Below are 15932 nucleotides of genomic sequence, written 5' to 3' on the forward strand. Positions count from 1 at the left end.
TTCTGGTTCTAGTCTGAGGCCCTTTTTCCAGGTACTTAGGAAACTAAGGCCTTGAGTGGTTAAGCAACTTGTCTAAGGTCCCTAGGCTATGACTTAAGTCTCCAAAAATTCCAAGAAAAATTGGAAAGCTGAGCGACTATTTTATCATTTCATATCACAATTATACCAAAACAAAAATATAGTAAGAGATGCTCTGGGGAGAGAAGGCAGAAGTAGACAGATTTCTTGTAGCAATTTAAAGTTCTACTAGAACCCCAAACAGTTAGATGTTCCATAATGCCATAATTTTTCTATCTTTATCTCAAAACTGTCATTTTAAAAATGTTTAAAGAAGCATGAACACATGCACGTGCACACAAATTTGGGAGAACATATTGTTTTGATTTAGGACTTCACACTGCAGTGGAGCTGACAAAAAGAACAATATCATTAAAAATAACTACCATGGTTACAAGCCAATGAGAATTATGGAACCTTGATATTGGAGGGAGAAAGCAAGCTTAAGTTAATTCACTGTACTTAAGTCATCTGTAAATAGCAAGTTTGGTTCTTGGATGTGATCTTTGTTTTTAATTTAAATGTTACTGGCTTGGAAACGATGCTAAGCAATTAACAGGTTGAAATCACAGTATATTTTATTTTCTTAGATGGGAGGATCCAAAGAGTGAACTCAGATTCCTTCAGAAAACAGCCTCGCTGCCTAAAAATGTTAATAGTTAATATATCTATTTTTGTTCATTTATTAAGAGAAGGGATCAAATGGGGGCCTGACTCTAATAATAGTAGCTGAAGGATGGAGAAGGATGGTATCATGGCTCATACTGTATATAGGCATCTGACTTTGTAAAAACTTTGTTTTGTGTTTTAAATGTTTCAATATTTTTCTGTCTCTGCAATAAACTTTTAAACCCATGTAACCTTAAATTTCTAATCTTTATCTGTCCAGCTTGCTTTCAGTACAGCATGGCATAAAGTTTTCTGGAAAATCAGAGGATTGAAACTACAATAACAACAATAGCTGAGAGAGGTTATGTCCCTTCTCTGGGGTCACACAGCCAGTAAAGTCTCAGTCAGGACTGCTGCCATTTAGAAAAAGGGTCAAGAACCTTTAAGTCCTATCTAGTATTCAAAGAAACCCAAGAAACAGAGAAAGCACAGAAAGACCAGCAATGATAATAATAAGAGTGCCAGTGTGGCCTTTCTACCGTGGGCAGTAGATGACAAAAGCTGTTGGTGCCCCTCTGTTTCAATGCCTACTGCTGGTCTATGCTCACAATTTCTTACATCTTTCACCACTTTGTCTTAAAATGCTTTGCAAATAAATAAGCACCTTTTCTGAGCACATAAGAAAGTTAAGGTATGGAGAGGAAGAGTTCTTTATTTTAGTTTATTCTTTTAGTTCAGGGTAGCTAGATGACTCTATGGATAGAAAGTTGGGTGCAGAGTTGGGAAGACTTGGGTTCAAATCTGCCCTCTGATATTTCCTACTGGTGTGACCCTGGGCAAGTCACTTAACCTCCATTGCCTAGCTCCGTGTTGGTGAACCTATGTCATGTGTGCTAGAGGGGGCTCTTCCCTTCCCTGCTCCTGAGGGTATTTCTCACAATACTCACCCCTCTGCCCAGCAGCCCAATGGGAGTGCTTCCTCCCTCCCCTCTGGGGTAAGGAGGGGGGCAGGAAGGAATGGTTCACATGAGGGGTGAGGGTTGCAGTTTGGGCACTCGGGCTCTAAAAGGTTCACCATCTGGCCTAGCCTTTACTGCTCTTCCACCTTAGAAATTATACTCATTATCAATTCAAAGATGGAAGGTAAAAATTATAAAAAATTAAGTGAATAAAATCATGTCAAGAGTGAGAAGGCTGTATCAACCTCTGCCTCTTTAGGAAGTCATCCTTCCTTCTTAAACATGGTCAGCCCTGCTTCTAATAAACCAGCCTCAAGGAATCCAATGTTTGCTTAATATTATCTATTTACAGACCTGTAATGTACTATCCTTTGGAAATCAGAGGGAATCAACTTTGATCCTCTGACTGGAAAGCCATGGAGTTGAACTGAGATATCAGTGGGTTACTGGGAGATGAGGCAAATAAAGAGAGCAAAGAGGAATGGCCTCCTGGGAAACAGACACTCTAAAAGAAAACTTCTAAACCCAATCATTAGGCTCTGCAACAACCATACCAACACTATGACAGAAAGAGTCAAAAGATTGGGAAGGAAGAAGAGGAGAGAAAGAATGGACTCTGTTGTTTAGGATCCATGGACCTCAAAGGGCATAATCTCTCTTCTTCCTTTTCTATACCTCACTGGACCCAGAGCAAGGTCAGGCTGGCCTGTCTGGTTTGCTTATATATTTGGGAGAAAGTTTCTCTTGGAAGGGGAGGGGAAAGTACTTTGTTGGAAAATTAGAAAAATGTTCCCAATCCCATAGCTGACAATGGATGTGGACCTTTAGGAGCAGCTACTTCTGCAGGCAAGAAGGTCCCCTGGAGCCTGTTCCAAAGGTATCAAAAAATTTTTCTTCTGATCAGCTACCTCTCATTGTTACTTTCTATTCTTTTTGAGATTTCTCTATCTCACCCTGGCTGGAAGGGCAGCAACCCCTTCTGGCATGATCCCAACCCAGAAGTGATTGTTTCTGACCTGTACTGGCTTCTCCCTCCAAGGTGTCTTGGTAGCTCCCCTGTTCCCAGGAGGCATGCCACCACATGATGCCAGATGTAGTACAGACACCTGATCCATGGTAGTCCCACTTCAGCTCAGAACCCTTGTGCTCGAGTGATCCATCAGTCTCCACCTCCCTGCTGGCAGGGGTAATTGGTGTGTGCCACCATATCTGGCCAACCAATTCTCTCCTTAGAAATGTGTGATAGGGGATTGGTTGCCACCACACACACGTCTAGACTAGGCAGGGCAGTAAAGGTGACTCCTCCATAGAAATGAAGCAATTTCCCCCGGTGTACTCTTTTCTAGCCTTCAGTTGCTGACTTTGGCCTGGCTTCCTGTCTGGGTGTTTGTTTTGATTGATATCTGACGCTGAATTGTCAAGTACACCATGTGGGGAGGGCACAATATTGTTCCCCAGTGTGGAAATAGGCAGAGGCTCCAGACCTCATTTGAAACAAAAAAATGATTCCATTCTTCAGAGTTATCCCTTTTCATCTGTCCAATGGTCAATTCAATTCCAACATATATGAAATACCTACTATGGTGCCAAGAATTGTACAAGATGCTGGGGATCCAAAGCCAAGGCAGCCTGCTCTCTAGAAGTTCATGCTCCACACAGCTGCTTTTCTCTACTTTGCACATAAAAGGTGATTAATAAACGTTTACCAAATGGAAAATTAACTAAATTTTCTGTGGAGTACAATTCCCCTGGACAAAATGACTTTAACTGGTTTATATTTCTTTGTTTTAAGCCTCACAGGTCTCAGTGTTAACTCCAGCCTAAGGGTTGCATTTCAAATGTTGCTTGTCCTGTTGGGTCATGCTGCTAACCATAATGGAAAAGAATACTGCCAAGCCTGTGACTTATACAAAACAAGCAACACTAAGAACTACTATAGGCTAAAGAGGGAAAAGCCGAAAGACTGCAGGAGACTAGTTTAAGGCAGGTCAAACTGAAGGTAAGTGGCCATCTCCAGCTTAAACTCTTATAGCAATTTTGTCCCCAAACATGAGAATTTCCTTTCCATTATATTTGCCCTGAGAAGCAGGGGGATGGCCTTAATAGCCTCTTAAAGCTCTTTCCGTCCAGCACGCAGACCACCCTTTCCTGCTAGAAGCCTGTATCTCTATCAATAATATCTTACAGATTTCCTGGAAGATAGAAAGGCTCCAGGGATGCCAGGCAGATGAGGAGGTAGACCTGCCTCATGAGGTTGGGGGATAATGCCAGTGGCAGTGACATGGAAGTTGGTTGAAGCTAGCCTAGGAGCCAATACAAAGCTTTGTACATGTGGTCACTAAGTTTGCCCAGTTTCAACTACACTGCATGGGGAAGAATAAACCTCTTGGCTGCTTGGGCAGAAGAACAAGAAAGAAGAGTCATGTTTTATATTCCTTCCATGTATTACTTTGAAACCAGGATGCATCATCTCATAGGTGACAACTCTTGGAAAATCTGTTCTTCATAAGGTACTGGGAGACCCCACAAAACAACTTCTTTTGGGCAGAAACTAGCTTTAATTCCCATTTTCTCTAACCTCTCTCCATCCTGACCCCTCTTAAAAGTCCATTCCCTAAGCCCAACAGCATAGCCAATAGGAGAATAACCAACTATCCAAGTGAAGGACACATCACTTCACAACCCACACTAGCACACCAGGTGCTCCTCGGTGTGATGGAGGAAGTTTTTATTAGCTGGGCATTGTTTTCTCTCAACTAAAATTATCTGTAAGGAAATGGCAGTTGGTATTTAAATAAAGAGAATTTGGTCCCTGAGGACTAAGACTCTCTGGGAATGCTCAGGAGTAGAAAACCTTTCTCTTACCACGGTCCGTTTGTTACAGGGCAGTCTCACCACTCTAAGGGATTTATGATGCCACCTTGGCTTTTCAGACAGAAGGCTTAGGGGCATATTATAAGAGGAGGTAGAAGCCACACCAGAGATACGATTATACATTCTCAGAACTCAAATGGCAGAGGACTCAGGAACCCATATAAGCAAACCTAAAAAATGCAAACAGAACCCAATCATGCAGAGTACTCCTGACAATGGTACTACAATGGTGCATATTATGACAGCAGCTCTTTCTGCACTGAGCTGAAGCACCCCATTTTGGCTCTACCTCTGGGGCCAGGAACAGTTTTTATGCCTTATAGATCCGCATATAATCAGCAACACATGGAGTCCCTCTTGCCCATTCTTTCTGAGATGGGCTTGTAATTGCTTCCAGATACATTTCATCAGCCAGCAAGCCCAGGATTGAAAACAATGGGAGCCCAGGTGCTGAGTGGACCCAGAATTACAAGTTTGTGGGAATATTGGTTAGTGCCATCTGCAATTTCCCTGGGCACAAATGTATTGGCTAGATCCTGTAGTGTGTCAAAAGCAGTGAAATTACTTGAATGAACTGGCACCAGGGCAGTGAGGGAAGAGGAAAGAGAAATCCAAAAGGGCAGCAGGCTAATGGCCTACCTGATGAGAGACTCAAGAATGGCAGGGCTGGGGCCCTTCTGGAACTCTAGCTCCTTGTAGTGTAATGCCTTGGCATATGCACGACACTTAGCAGCTCGCTCCCCCAGGAGGACGATGCCATTGTCATCTCTGAGTGGCAGAGGACCCTAGAAGAAAGATGAGACCCAGAGCATCAGAAAGATGGTGGGTAAGGCTAAGGACTAACTGGGTGGCCCTCCCCACCAGCTGGCTCCTTGCCACCCTGTGTGTACAATGGGAAAGGATGGCTTTACCTTGTCACTGTGTTCCATGAATTCTGCCAAGTTGAGGAGGGTTTGTGTGACTTCAGCAATGTCCTGGGATGTCAGGGCCAATTCAATGCTTCTGATCAGCTCATCCTGCTGGTCTTCATTCAGTTCAGACCAGCAAGATACAAACGCTGCATTAAAAAGGTCCCTGCAAGGCAGAGAAAAAGGAATCAGAAAAATCAGCCACAAGCTTATATGCTCTTGGTATCCCTGACAGGAGGTAGCACAGGCAATGTGACTGCCTGGAAACAAGGGTGATACATGTGCATGGTGAATGGGTGATGAGGATTTCTCTTCAGAGATATTTCTTGGTTACTATCATATTGAATCAATGAAGAGAGGGGAGAAAAGTTTCTAGCATATAGGCTATAGTCTTCAAAGGAAATTTACAGACTCCTCAAAGGGCCTGGAGGGACCTCAGGGTTAGTCCATCAATTCCCAAATTCTAGGAATTAGGAAATGAGACACAGCAGCTGCTGCTGATTTTATAAACATAGGCAGAACCTTTGGATGGTTCCAAGCAGAGTTACAGCCAGAACCCAAGAACCATGAGATATTAGAATCAAATCCAAATCCACAGGATTCAAGAGGATTACCAAGACTCTCCCCAATGACTGGTAGCTCCTTAGAAGGCCTTAACAATTATGGAACTTCATCTCAAAGACCGATCTATTTAAAACTGATACCACATCCATCCCCTGGATGGCTCTTGAGTTCCTGATTCCTCCATTTATCCTTTAATCCCAACAGATTGGGGGGAGGAGGAGGGTAGTGAGTAGGAAGTGTTTCCAAAAGATTAGTCCTTTTTCTGTAGCCACTGTGATTACCTATATCCCTTTTCTGATGATCAGTAAGAGATCAAAGAGGGACAGTTTGAGGAACTCTGAAAGACTTGGTAACTCAAAATAATTTTGAATTCTGCAAAGAAGGATGGGGAAGGCAAGAAGGAGTAGTAGGGGAATCCAATGAAAACATTCATGTGAAGAATGAAATCAGGAGGTGATGGAGAACCAATTAGGGGAAGTAAGCTTTTCTGAATCAAAAGTCTGAAATGGGAGTTAGGTCAGAGGTACTTAGAAGATACTGGGAGCTGCAAGGCAGTATGGTACATGAGCTAAGTCTGAAAGCTTACATAACAGACCCAAAGAAATCAGCAATTATTTTTTAAGCCTCAGAAACACATAGAGAAAAAAACAAAGTCAACATTCAGTAGCAAGAAACCAACTTCAAACTCCCTGGGGATCTGATTAGCTAGGGGCCCTAACAAGATAGTAGGCACAGAAGGCCTTGATAAGCAGGCAATTCTGGCCCAGTTAATGCAACATTATTGCTCCATGCTTCTGGCTAATGGAAGGATTTTAATTGTTGCCCCGTGGTAGGAATAAGACCTCTGATTTTTCCCATCCTCGTGTGAGTCTATTTGTCTTCTATGTACTTGCTCCACTGGTAGAAAAACTCTTTGAAATATTCCTCTTATTGCCACTGACTATGGTGAAGAAAGCTGACCATGAAAATAAGCTCTCTGGAATTTTTTGTATAAATTCTGAGTCCAGAGAGAGCCTGCTTCCTGATAGCAAAGGCTTCAGGAGTCCTTTCCATATTCTTAACCCTCTTCAAGGTTTGGGAATCTACCTTCCATGCCTGTCTTACCTTGCCATAGGGTTGTAGGCCTGAGCCAGGGCCCAGCAGGAGCGAAGTGATGGAGAGGAGGAGTCCTTTAGTAATTCCAAGCTCAGCCGCCTTAGCCATTCCAGCCAGTCATCCTTGGAAACCCTCCTGGCTGCTCCCCAGGCCTAAAATGCCACAGTCGGTGGTATTAAGTTATTTATAACATCAAATATGTCCTAATTTTATGACAATCCTACCTGATCTAGTTATTCAATGCCATCCCAACTAAATTACCAAAAAAGTATTTTATTTAGAAAAAGTTAATAAAATTCATTTGAAAGAACAAAAGATAAAAAAGATAAAAAATAGCAAGTGTTGCTTCTTTGGGTATATGTTTTGGGGTTTTGGTTTTATAAGATTATTCATTTACCAAAAAGAACAACATGGAAATCTGTTGCATGATAATACATGTATAACCCAGATCGAACTGCTTGCCAGTTCACGGAGGGTGGAAGAAAGAAGGGAGGGAGACAATTTGGATCATATAACTTTGGAAACTGATAGGGAAATTTGTTACTACATGTAATTGTTAAACAAACAAACAAACCGACAAATAATATAAACAAATAAATAAGTGAACCTTAAAAAAAGAATCTCAAGTGAATTAATGAAAAATGTAAAGGAAGGAGGTCTAGCAATATCAGATTTTAAACTGTATTATAAAGAATAATCATTAAAAACTCTTTGGTACAGGCTAAGAAATAGAAAGGTAGATAAATGGAACAGAAGAGACATACCACAAACAGTAGTAAAAGATTGACAAAAGTATAGAACTAAGCTATTGGGATAAAAACTCACTATTTGGTAAAATCTGCTGGGACACTTATAAAGTAGTTTAGTGGAAACTAGGTACAGACCAATATCTTATACCACTTACTAAGATAAGATAAAAAATGGATACATAACCTAGACATAAAAGGAGATATAAGTGTATCAGAAAAATAGGGAATATATTATCTATCAGATTTAGGGATAGGATAGGAATTTACGAGTTAACAAGAGAGGGAAAGTATTGCGAGACATAAAATGGATAATTATAATTATAGCAAAACTTTCTATACAAATAAAAACTAGTGTAGCCAAGATTAGAAGGCAGTAAAAGTGAGAAATTTTTAAAATTGTTTTTCAGATAGAGGTCCCATATCTAAAATATATAGAGAACTTAGTCAAATTTATAATAAAAGCCATCCTCCAATAAAAGAGAGAGTTAGGTTGTATGCTACTAAAACCCCCATGAGTGAAGGTGCCAGTGACAAATGCAAACTGCTGAAATGAACAATACTTGGTACTTTACTTAACACGGGAGCAGCTGGGTGGCTCAGTGGAATGAGAGCCAAGGCTAGTGGTGGGAGATTCTGGGTTCAAATCTAACCGCACAAAGTTCCCAGCTGTGTGACTCTGGGAAAGTCACTTAACCACCATTTCCTAGCTTTTATTGCTATTCTGCCTCGGAACCAATACACATAGAAGTATGGGTTTATTTATTTTTTTAAAGTTAATCCAATAAACATGGGCTTATAGTCAGATTCCCCAATGACGTTTAGAGGTAATATAATGTGTTAAAAAAAGAAAGAACAATAGTCTGAGAGTTAACCAAGTTGAGGTTGGGCTCAAGTTCTACAATTACAGAGCTAGGACATCTTGGCAAATCCTCACCACTTTCCTGGCCTCAGTTTTCCCCAACTATAAATCTGGGCTTAATCACTTCTGAAGTTCTTTCAGGCTAGGCTCCAAATTCTCTATCTACAAGGATTTTAAAGAGCACTTTACCAGCTCTGGCCAAGTCATTTTCTGATTCTATTCATTTGAAGGACAAGGATGGTATTTGCCACAAAGTGCTCCTCTGTCGCAGCTCTGACATGTTATTTGAACCAAGATCTTTCCACATTTCTCAATTTCCCCCTTTAGATGAAAAGACTTATAGTTCCAAATTGGGAACAGAGCCAGATGAGTCCTCTGACTACAAACTTTAATTCCCCAGATGTGCCCTGAGGCAGTTTCCAGCAGTTCTAGTTCCAGGCAGCACCAGGTCTCCTCAGTCCAGCTCTCAGCTCCCTGGACTCACCTTCTGCAGGTTGATGGTGCTCACATGCAGCTTCTTCATGGGCCCTGTCTCCACTGGCCCACTGGCTAAGGCATCACCCTGGTTGCTCCTCATCATCCGATGCTGATAAATTAAAGGGTCTTCCTCTTCGTCAGCTAGTGTATAGCCCTATAAAGCAGGGATGCGGACAGATGGCTGGTAACATTGCTAGACTTTCCTGGAACATCAATTATCCTTTAACTCAGATGGGTCACTTTCTAATTCCTTCCCCCCTCTGGAAAATTCCATTTGCTATTTGCAATAGGCTAATGGACATTACAAAGCTAGAATTCTATACAAACAGAGCCACTCATTGGTAGTATTCATATCTATTATGTCTCAGGCATGGGGATAGAAAAACAAAAGAAAAATGCGTCTGCCCTTCGAAGGCTTATATTCCTTGGAGTGGAGGTGTGTGGAACTACATACATGCAGACAAATAAATATGAAATATATACAAAATTATTTCCAGGAGAAAGGGCACCAGCAACAGGGATGCCCTTTGTAAGAGATAGCACTTGAGCTGGGTTTTGAAGGAAGCCTGGGATTCTAACAGGTGATGGTGAAGAGGAAATGAATTCTAGCATTAAACTGTATAAACTGGTCCAGCCAGCCACCCATGCCGATCTAGACAATGTTGAAGATAAAGTAAAAACTGGAAAATGATAGAAGAGGTAAAAGAGACAGAGTCAACTAAGCTACATTCAGTACTTGTAGCCAAGACCCTAAAAAAAATGACTGAGGGAAAATTTTTGAGGATTTAGAAACAAAGATGAAGAATGAATCTCACCTTGACAATCCTACAAATGAGCATGTCATAGCGTTGATGGTTAATTCGGTGTCTCACCAGGACTTTATTCACCATTGGGATAAAAATCTGGTACTAAAAGAGAAGAAAGAAAAGTTCAGAAAACATAACTAAATTATAACCATAGTTGGTTCTAATAGTTGTATCTGCAGAATTCGGGGGGGGGGGGGGGGGAATCCCTAAATATTAACAAAAGAACTAAAAAAGCCCCCAACAGTTTTTATTGGCTCATGTTTGAAGGCTGACTGATAAAGAGGGGGAAATATCATAGGACCGTATGATTTTGGAAAGGACCATAAAGATTCTCTTTTCTTTTTAAAAAAGTTCTTTACTTTCTTAGAATAGATATTAAATATTGGTTTCAAGGGAGAAGAGCCACCTAATTGTCCCCCTCCACCCTCTCTTGAGGACCTTATCCTGTTAAAGATAAAAGTCTTCTCAAACTGCGGTTAAAATGGGTATATGATTTAAAAGTAAAGAGTGATATAAGTAAATTAGGGTTACAAAGAATAGTTTACCTGTCAGATTTATAGAAAAGGAAAGAATTTATGACCAAATGAGACTGAGAATGTTACAAAATGTAAAATAAACAATTTTTATTTTATTACATCAAATTGAGAGAGTCTAGGCTTAGAACTCAACAATCTGGTCTTCCCAAAAATCCTTTACTACCTTCTTCCCCAGCTGGAAGACAAGTGAAGACAAAGTGTCCATGGCTGTGGAACGCAGCTCTGGGCTCAGGTCCAGTGTCCGTACAATAGGGTGGATGATTCGGGATGCATAGTCAGTGAAATCCAGAGACTCAGTCAAGCGATCAACAGTCTCCAAGGCTGCCCTGCAATCAATCAAAGGGAGAAGTGTCTTGAGAGCCTGAGCTTCCTTCTCAGGTCAGGGCATCCTAGATGAAATGGACTTAACATTGATTCCAGTGGGAAAGGGAGAGTTCAGATTTAAATAAACCTGGGGCATTTCAGTCTACAGAATGGAAGCTAAAATAACACCAAGAAATATTCTCAGTAGCTTGAGAACTTAGAAGAGAATGTAAAGCTTCATCTGTTGACTGTTAGAGCCAAAGGGCAGCTGCTTACTTGCGAGCTGCTAAGGGAGCATCAGGGGCATCAAAGAGCTTCACAATCGGAGGCAATAGCAGATGCAGGTAGTCATCCAGGTTGGCCCCAAACAGCTGGATTGCGTTCAACAGCTGGGAGAGGGAAACAAAAGGACGGTCACTAACCAAGCCTCAATGATCAGAAGAGGGAGTGGTACTAGGAAATAAGTCCCAATAGCTGCCTTTGAAACAGATAAACAAGTTTTCCTAATTCTTTACATTTCCTTAAATTAATGCACACATTGCATTCCCTGAGCATATGCCAGCCAGACAGAGGGAAGGGACTGTTAGATAGATGTGTGCCAGTTAGAGACAAATTGGCACTTGCTATGGATGACTCTCTGCCCCAAGGTTAATTAATAGCACTGGCACTCCTCTCCCTGGCTGTGGAGTCCCATATGGAATGCCATTTGTTCCACAGTACCTTCCTCTTTACTCCAACTCTAGACATTCACTTTACACTTATATGTAGTCCTCTATTAACCCAATCTTTATTATTTCGGTAAAGCCTTGTGATTTCATTAGTTCCGAGAATTCCTAATATGGAAGTTCCCTCCACTGAAACAATCTATGCTGAAATGCCACCAAAGGGATCCCTGAACCGCTAGGAGGTAGAAAGCCTCACTAGGGTCAACTGGCTGGGACCTTTGATTCTGGGCCCTCCTGACTGAGGCCAACTTTCTTTGCCCAACATCATGCAGCCTCTCATTCCCTATACCCATCTCTGCCCACAGCAGTGGCTTTCTCTTGAGGCTTTAAAGGGAACTGGGGACCTTTGTACAGTGTAAAGTCCTCCTCTAAGACCCCTGGGTACTCACCTTGATGGAGACAGTGCGTCCAGGGCTGCTGTCATGCATAAAGAGCCGAAGCATATGAGGAATCAGCTGGGGCAGGTAGAGTTTGAATTCACCCCCAAGAGCCACCACAATCTGCTCGATAAGAAGGATGATTGTGCTCTGGATTGAGCTGTTCATAACCCAGAATTCCTATGGGGATATAGAAAGGAGGGACGTTCAAATGAGGAATCCCCAGCACAAAGCCTTCCCAGTTTTACTTGTGGGTGGGTTAAGCAAAAAGGATTTTTCTGTTCCACACAATCAACGTGAGCCTGGACACATCTGAGAGAAGTTCCTTCCCAATCACAGAAAGGTTGCCAGGGTATCATTAAGAGCTTTAGCTAGCTGGTTGTAAAGCCAATGGAATGATTGCCAGGCATCAATGGAGAGAGGGTCAGCAGAAGGGATTAAGAGAGCAAAGAGGGGCTGAAAGGAGGAGAGGATGGTAACAATTTTTCCCTCAACCCATAGGTGCCATCTTCTGAGTGGCCAAATAAAAAAGTGGTATTTTAAAAAGTAGTGAAAAAAAGAAATTATGAAACTGGTGGTGTATAATCAAAGAGTAGGAAGAGGAATAGAAAAACATTTAATCACACTCCTGGTTTGTAGGCAGGATTGCACTTAAGTCATCTGAGAAAGTTAGTGGCTCACCCCTTTCCATCAAACCTCCCAACGACAATATACGATGATGGAAGTAATGTTACTGTCTACTAATCATGCCAAAGCAGATGGCAAGTTCTCTTGGGCCCTGAATAATTGAGGTTGGCTGTAAACAAAGGTACTTTTAGCAGCTTATATAAAAGGCACTATGGAAATTAAGTTCTTATTATGAAGAGATCAAAAATTAATAAGGCAAAAATCAAGTCAGAAGGCCCCACTGACATTTTCTTCTCTTCATTAAAAAAAAAAAAAGTGCCATGGGGAGAAAAGTCTAGTCCTAGAAGGTGAGTGCAGCCTACAGAAGGCATCATTCTCCAGTCACTGGGGTTTACAACAATGACCCCTAGCCACCATGATTTGTGGGATAACATTTTACTTCTGCCTACCATAGAGAAAGTCCATCAACTCCCAGCTCTGCCTGAGACGCCAGGTTGGCCACTGCTGCTGCTGCCAGACGCTGGCTGGATTATTGCACACAAAAAGGACTTCTTTTCTTCATCCAGGGGGAGCTCATTAAATGCTCTGGATGCAGAATCCAAAGAATGGGGTCCCTGTTGTATGTGTGCCACCCCAAGTGACAGCTAACAGGTGTGACCCCACCCCCACCCCAAGAGTCCTGGCTTCAAAGCTGTGGATGAATAAATAAGTGAAAGATAACCTCAGCCATAGACCCCTTGAGAATGCCCCTGCTTTTTTGATATTGCCCACCAGGCTCCTCGGAGTTCTACAGAAGTCCTCCTTGTGAGAGAGCTGCCCTGGGGCAGGGGGAACCACACAACTCTTGATTACTTAAAGAGTTATTGGTGCTAAGCCTGGGTAGTTAAAGCCAGCAACTTTCCTTTTAGCTCTGAAGCTCCTCCTAAGCCAACTACATAAAGCTGTGGTCTCAGAGGCCAGAAGACAATCTCTTGGTGTTTTCAAGGCTGAACAGCTCTCAAGGCAACCTTCCCCCAAAACATTTAAATTACATGGTAGAAAAGAGGGGAAGGAAGCCTCTGTACCACCACACACTCAAAGAATGGCACTGAAATCAATGGGAAGTCACCTTGGCAATATGAACCAGGTTAACAACAACCAAGCTGGCAAACGACCCTTTTCTCTCCCTCTGGCATTTTCGTTTTTGAAAGGAGCTGGCTGAAATGTCCATTGCCTCCACTTCCTCCTCAGTTCTTAACAAGCCACCAGACTCTGGTGTGACTGAGATGGTTCATCCTACTGGCACATGTTCAAGCCCCCAACTTGACACCGCCTCAGTGTTAGAGCTGCCAGCTGTGTTAGGTATTAGATAAGCCATTAAGTCTTTTTTCTGCTGGTGGCTGTTTTACCCACAGATTCAATTCTGAACACTGGTTCCAGGGACAAAATTACCATTCTAAACTCAGCTGAATGTGCTTTGGATCAACTGTCCCTTGGGGCTTTTGGGGAAGCTTTTTGATGATAACAGTTCAGGAACAAATTCTGAGCCCCTCTGGATTCACCACCTGTGGCTAAGTTGAAAGGATACAGTTAGCTTTACTCACCCTCATGAGGGTAACAATCTCATCCATGTAAGGTCTGATGTGGCTCCTCACAAAGGACACCAGCATCCCCAACTGCTGGAAGAGAAACTGAAAAGGAGAAGTTAGTGTCTAGCCCAGAGATGGCTCATTTAAGTTTTTATGGAACACAGATACCTGTTCTGTTCCTTCAACCCTAATTTATCATCTTTCCAATTTGGTAAATAGCTCTATGTGATCTGGAGGCTGTTTATTTGGGGGAAACTCCTTTTACTATCTCAGTAAAAACATCTTCTCTGCTTAGACAATTTTTATTGTGAATGTCATCAATGTATTTGTGTGGAACTTTGGGATTCCCTTAAAAAAAAAAAAAAAAGAAATACAACTAATTTATGTCTTCCAGAGAGAATGAGTGTTATGGCAAGTAAAGTGTTCGGAGGAAGGAAGAAAAGGTGGCTCTACCTAGGCTGGTGATGCTCCCTGTCATCAGGATCAAGTCAACAGTAGGGCTGACGAGGGCAATGGAGTGAGAAATACCCTAGCCTAGCAGATCTGGGTTCCAGGCTAGGCTACTCCACCCTCTGGATCTGTGATCTTGGGCAAGCTTCTGTATTTCTCTAATACTGAGCTCCCTCGAATTTATAAAATGAGAAGGGCAAATGTTCTCCCAAGTCCAAGGGAATGTTCTAAGCACAAAAGAGATCCTGTATATAGCAGTGCTGTGAGAACTATAAACTGTGATTCCAGTCTGAGATAGTGTTGTGGAGGGGCCACCTTCCCAGCCCTTGGAAGCTATCTTTACAGTAGCTTCACTAGTTTATTGGCATGATCCGTTCTCAGATCACATAGACACAAGCCTATCTGGCTAGTTTCATTTTTGAAAATGGAATGGGAGACATCTAAGGAACACTGATTTCTTATAAGGCTAATTAACCTGATGAAAGGTGGCAGCCTCAAGAAAGGGCACTGGCAGGAAACAGAAGTGAATTCCGAGAGTTTGGGCAAATTGAATGCCTGAATGATGCATGTCTGCTTCAAAATGTACCAAATGCCTCAGGGCAGCTCGACAGCCCAAGCTTGGGTTGGAGGTTCCAGGATTCTGATTCAATGGCCTAATTCCAATCTTCCAGGAATCTTCTTCCTCAAGTATTCCAGACAGATACATGCCATGACCAAAGAGGCTGGAGAAACCAAGATTCCTAACCCAAGTATTTTCCAATTAAGTTTCTTTCGCACAGTGAGGATGATAGACTTTAGGTAAAGGAACATCAAAGCACATTGGTTTGGGGAGGGAGGTCAAAGAAAACCAAGTGATCACTGGAAGGAAAAGAACTGCCCAACTCCTCCCAGAGGGCATAGTCAGGTTCTGATGAAGTAAATCTCCTAGTTGGAAACTTTAACATCACTACCAGGCAACTGCATCACACTCGAATGGCCTGGAGAGTCCCCTTATTCTCGAGAGTCCCCTTATTCTCTTTTCTCTTAGCTTTACTAGTTTCTGTCACATGAAAAATTAATATTTGGGAGAGGGGAAAAAAGTACTCTGGAGGAAGGGAGACAATTTGAACTGTATAATTTTAGAAAACATGTTGAAAATTATTATTACATGTAAATTAGAAAATAAAATCTCTTTGGGGCTTGGAGCAGGACAGGCAAGTTGAGGGAACTATCCACAAGAAAGAAATCTTCCCTCTTGCCTCAAGGGAGAGTTGGGCAGTGGGAAAGTGCGATGAGTGGTGAATTCCTATGTGAAGAATTCGACCTTTTCTTTCCAAGGCATTTCCTCAGCAGGAATAAATCCTTCCATCTGACACATGCCTGATACTTTTGACTCTTTAAAAATAGAGT

General features: G+C 42.1%; 1 protein-coding gene across 1 annotated transcript in view; it reads right to left on the bottom strand.

Moving 5' to 3' along the window:
• MTOR (mechanistic target of rapamycin kinase) overlaps positions 1-15932 on the bottom strand; it is a 112173-nt gene that overhangs the window by 68338 nt on the left and 27903 nt on the right. The window contains exons 20-28 of the mRNA XM_044667737.1: positions 14109-14195; positions 11911-12078; positions 11073-11185; positions 10657-10819; positions 9967-10059; positions 9159-9305; positions 7076-7218; positions 5411-5573; positions 5139-5284 (exon numbers count right to left, since the gene is read on the bottom strand). Of these exons, the coding sequence (XP_044523672.1) occupies positions 5139-5284; positions 5411-5573; positions 7076-7218; positions 9159-9305; positions 9967-10059; positions 10657-10819; positions 11073-11185; positions 11911-12078; positions 14109-14195 (1223 nt within the window). The remainder of the gene's footprint in view (positions 1-5138; positions 5285-5410; positions 5574-7075; positions 7219-9158; positions 9306-9966; positions 10060-10656; positions 10820-11072; positions 11186-11910; positions 12079-14108; positions 14196-15932) is intronic.

The sequence above is a fragment of the Gracilinanus agilis genome, chromosome 3 (genome assembly GCF_016433145.1).
Source record: "Gracilinanus agilis isolate LMUSP501 chromosome 3, AgileGrace, whole genome shotgun sequence".
Classification (NCBI taxonomy): Eukaryota; Metazoa; Chordata; class Mammalia; order Didelphimorphia; family Didelphidae; genus Gracilinanus; species Gracilinanus agilis.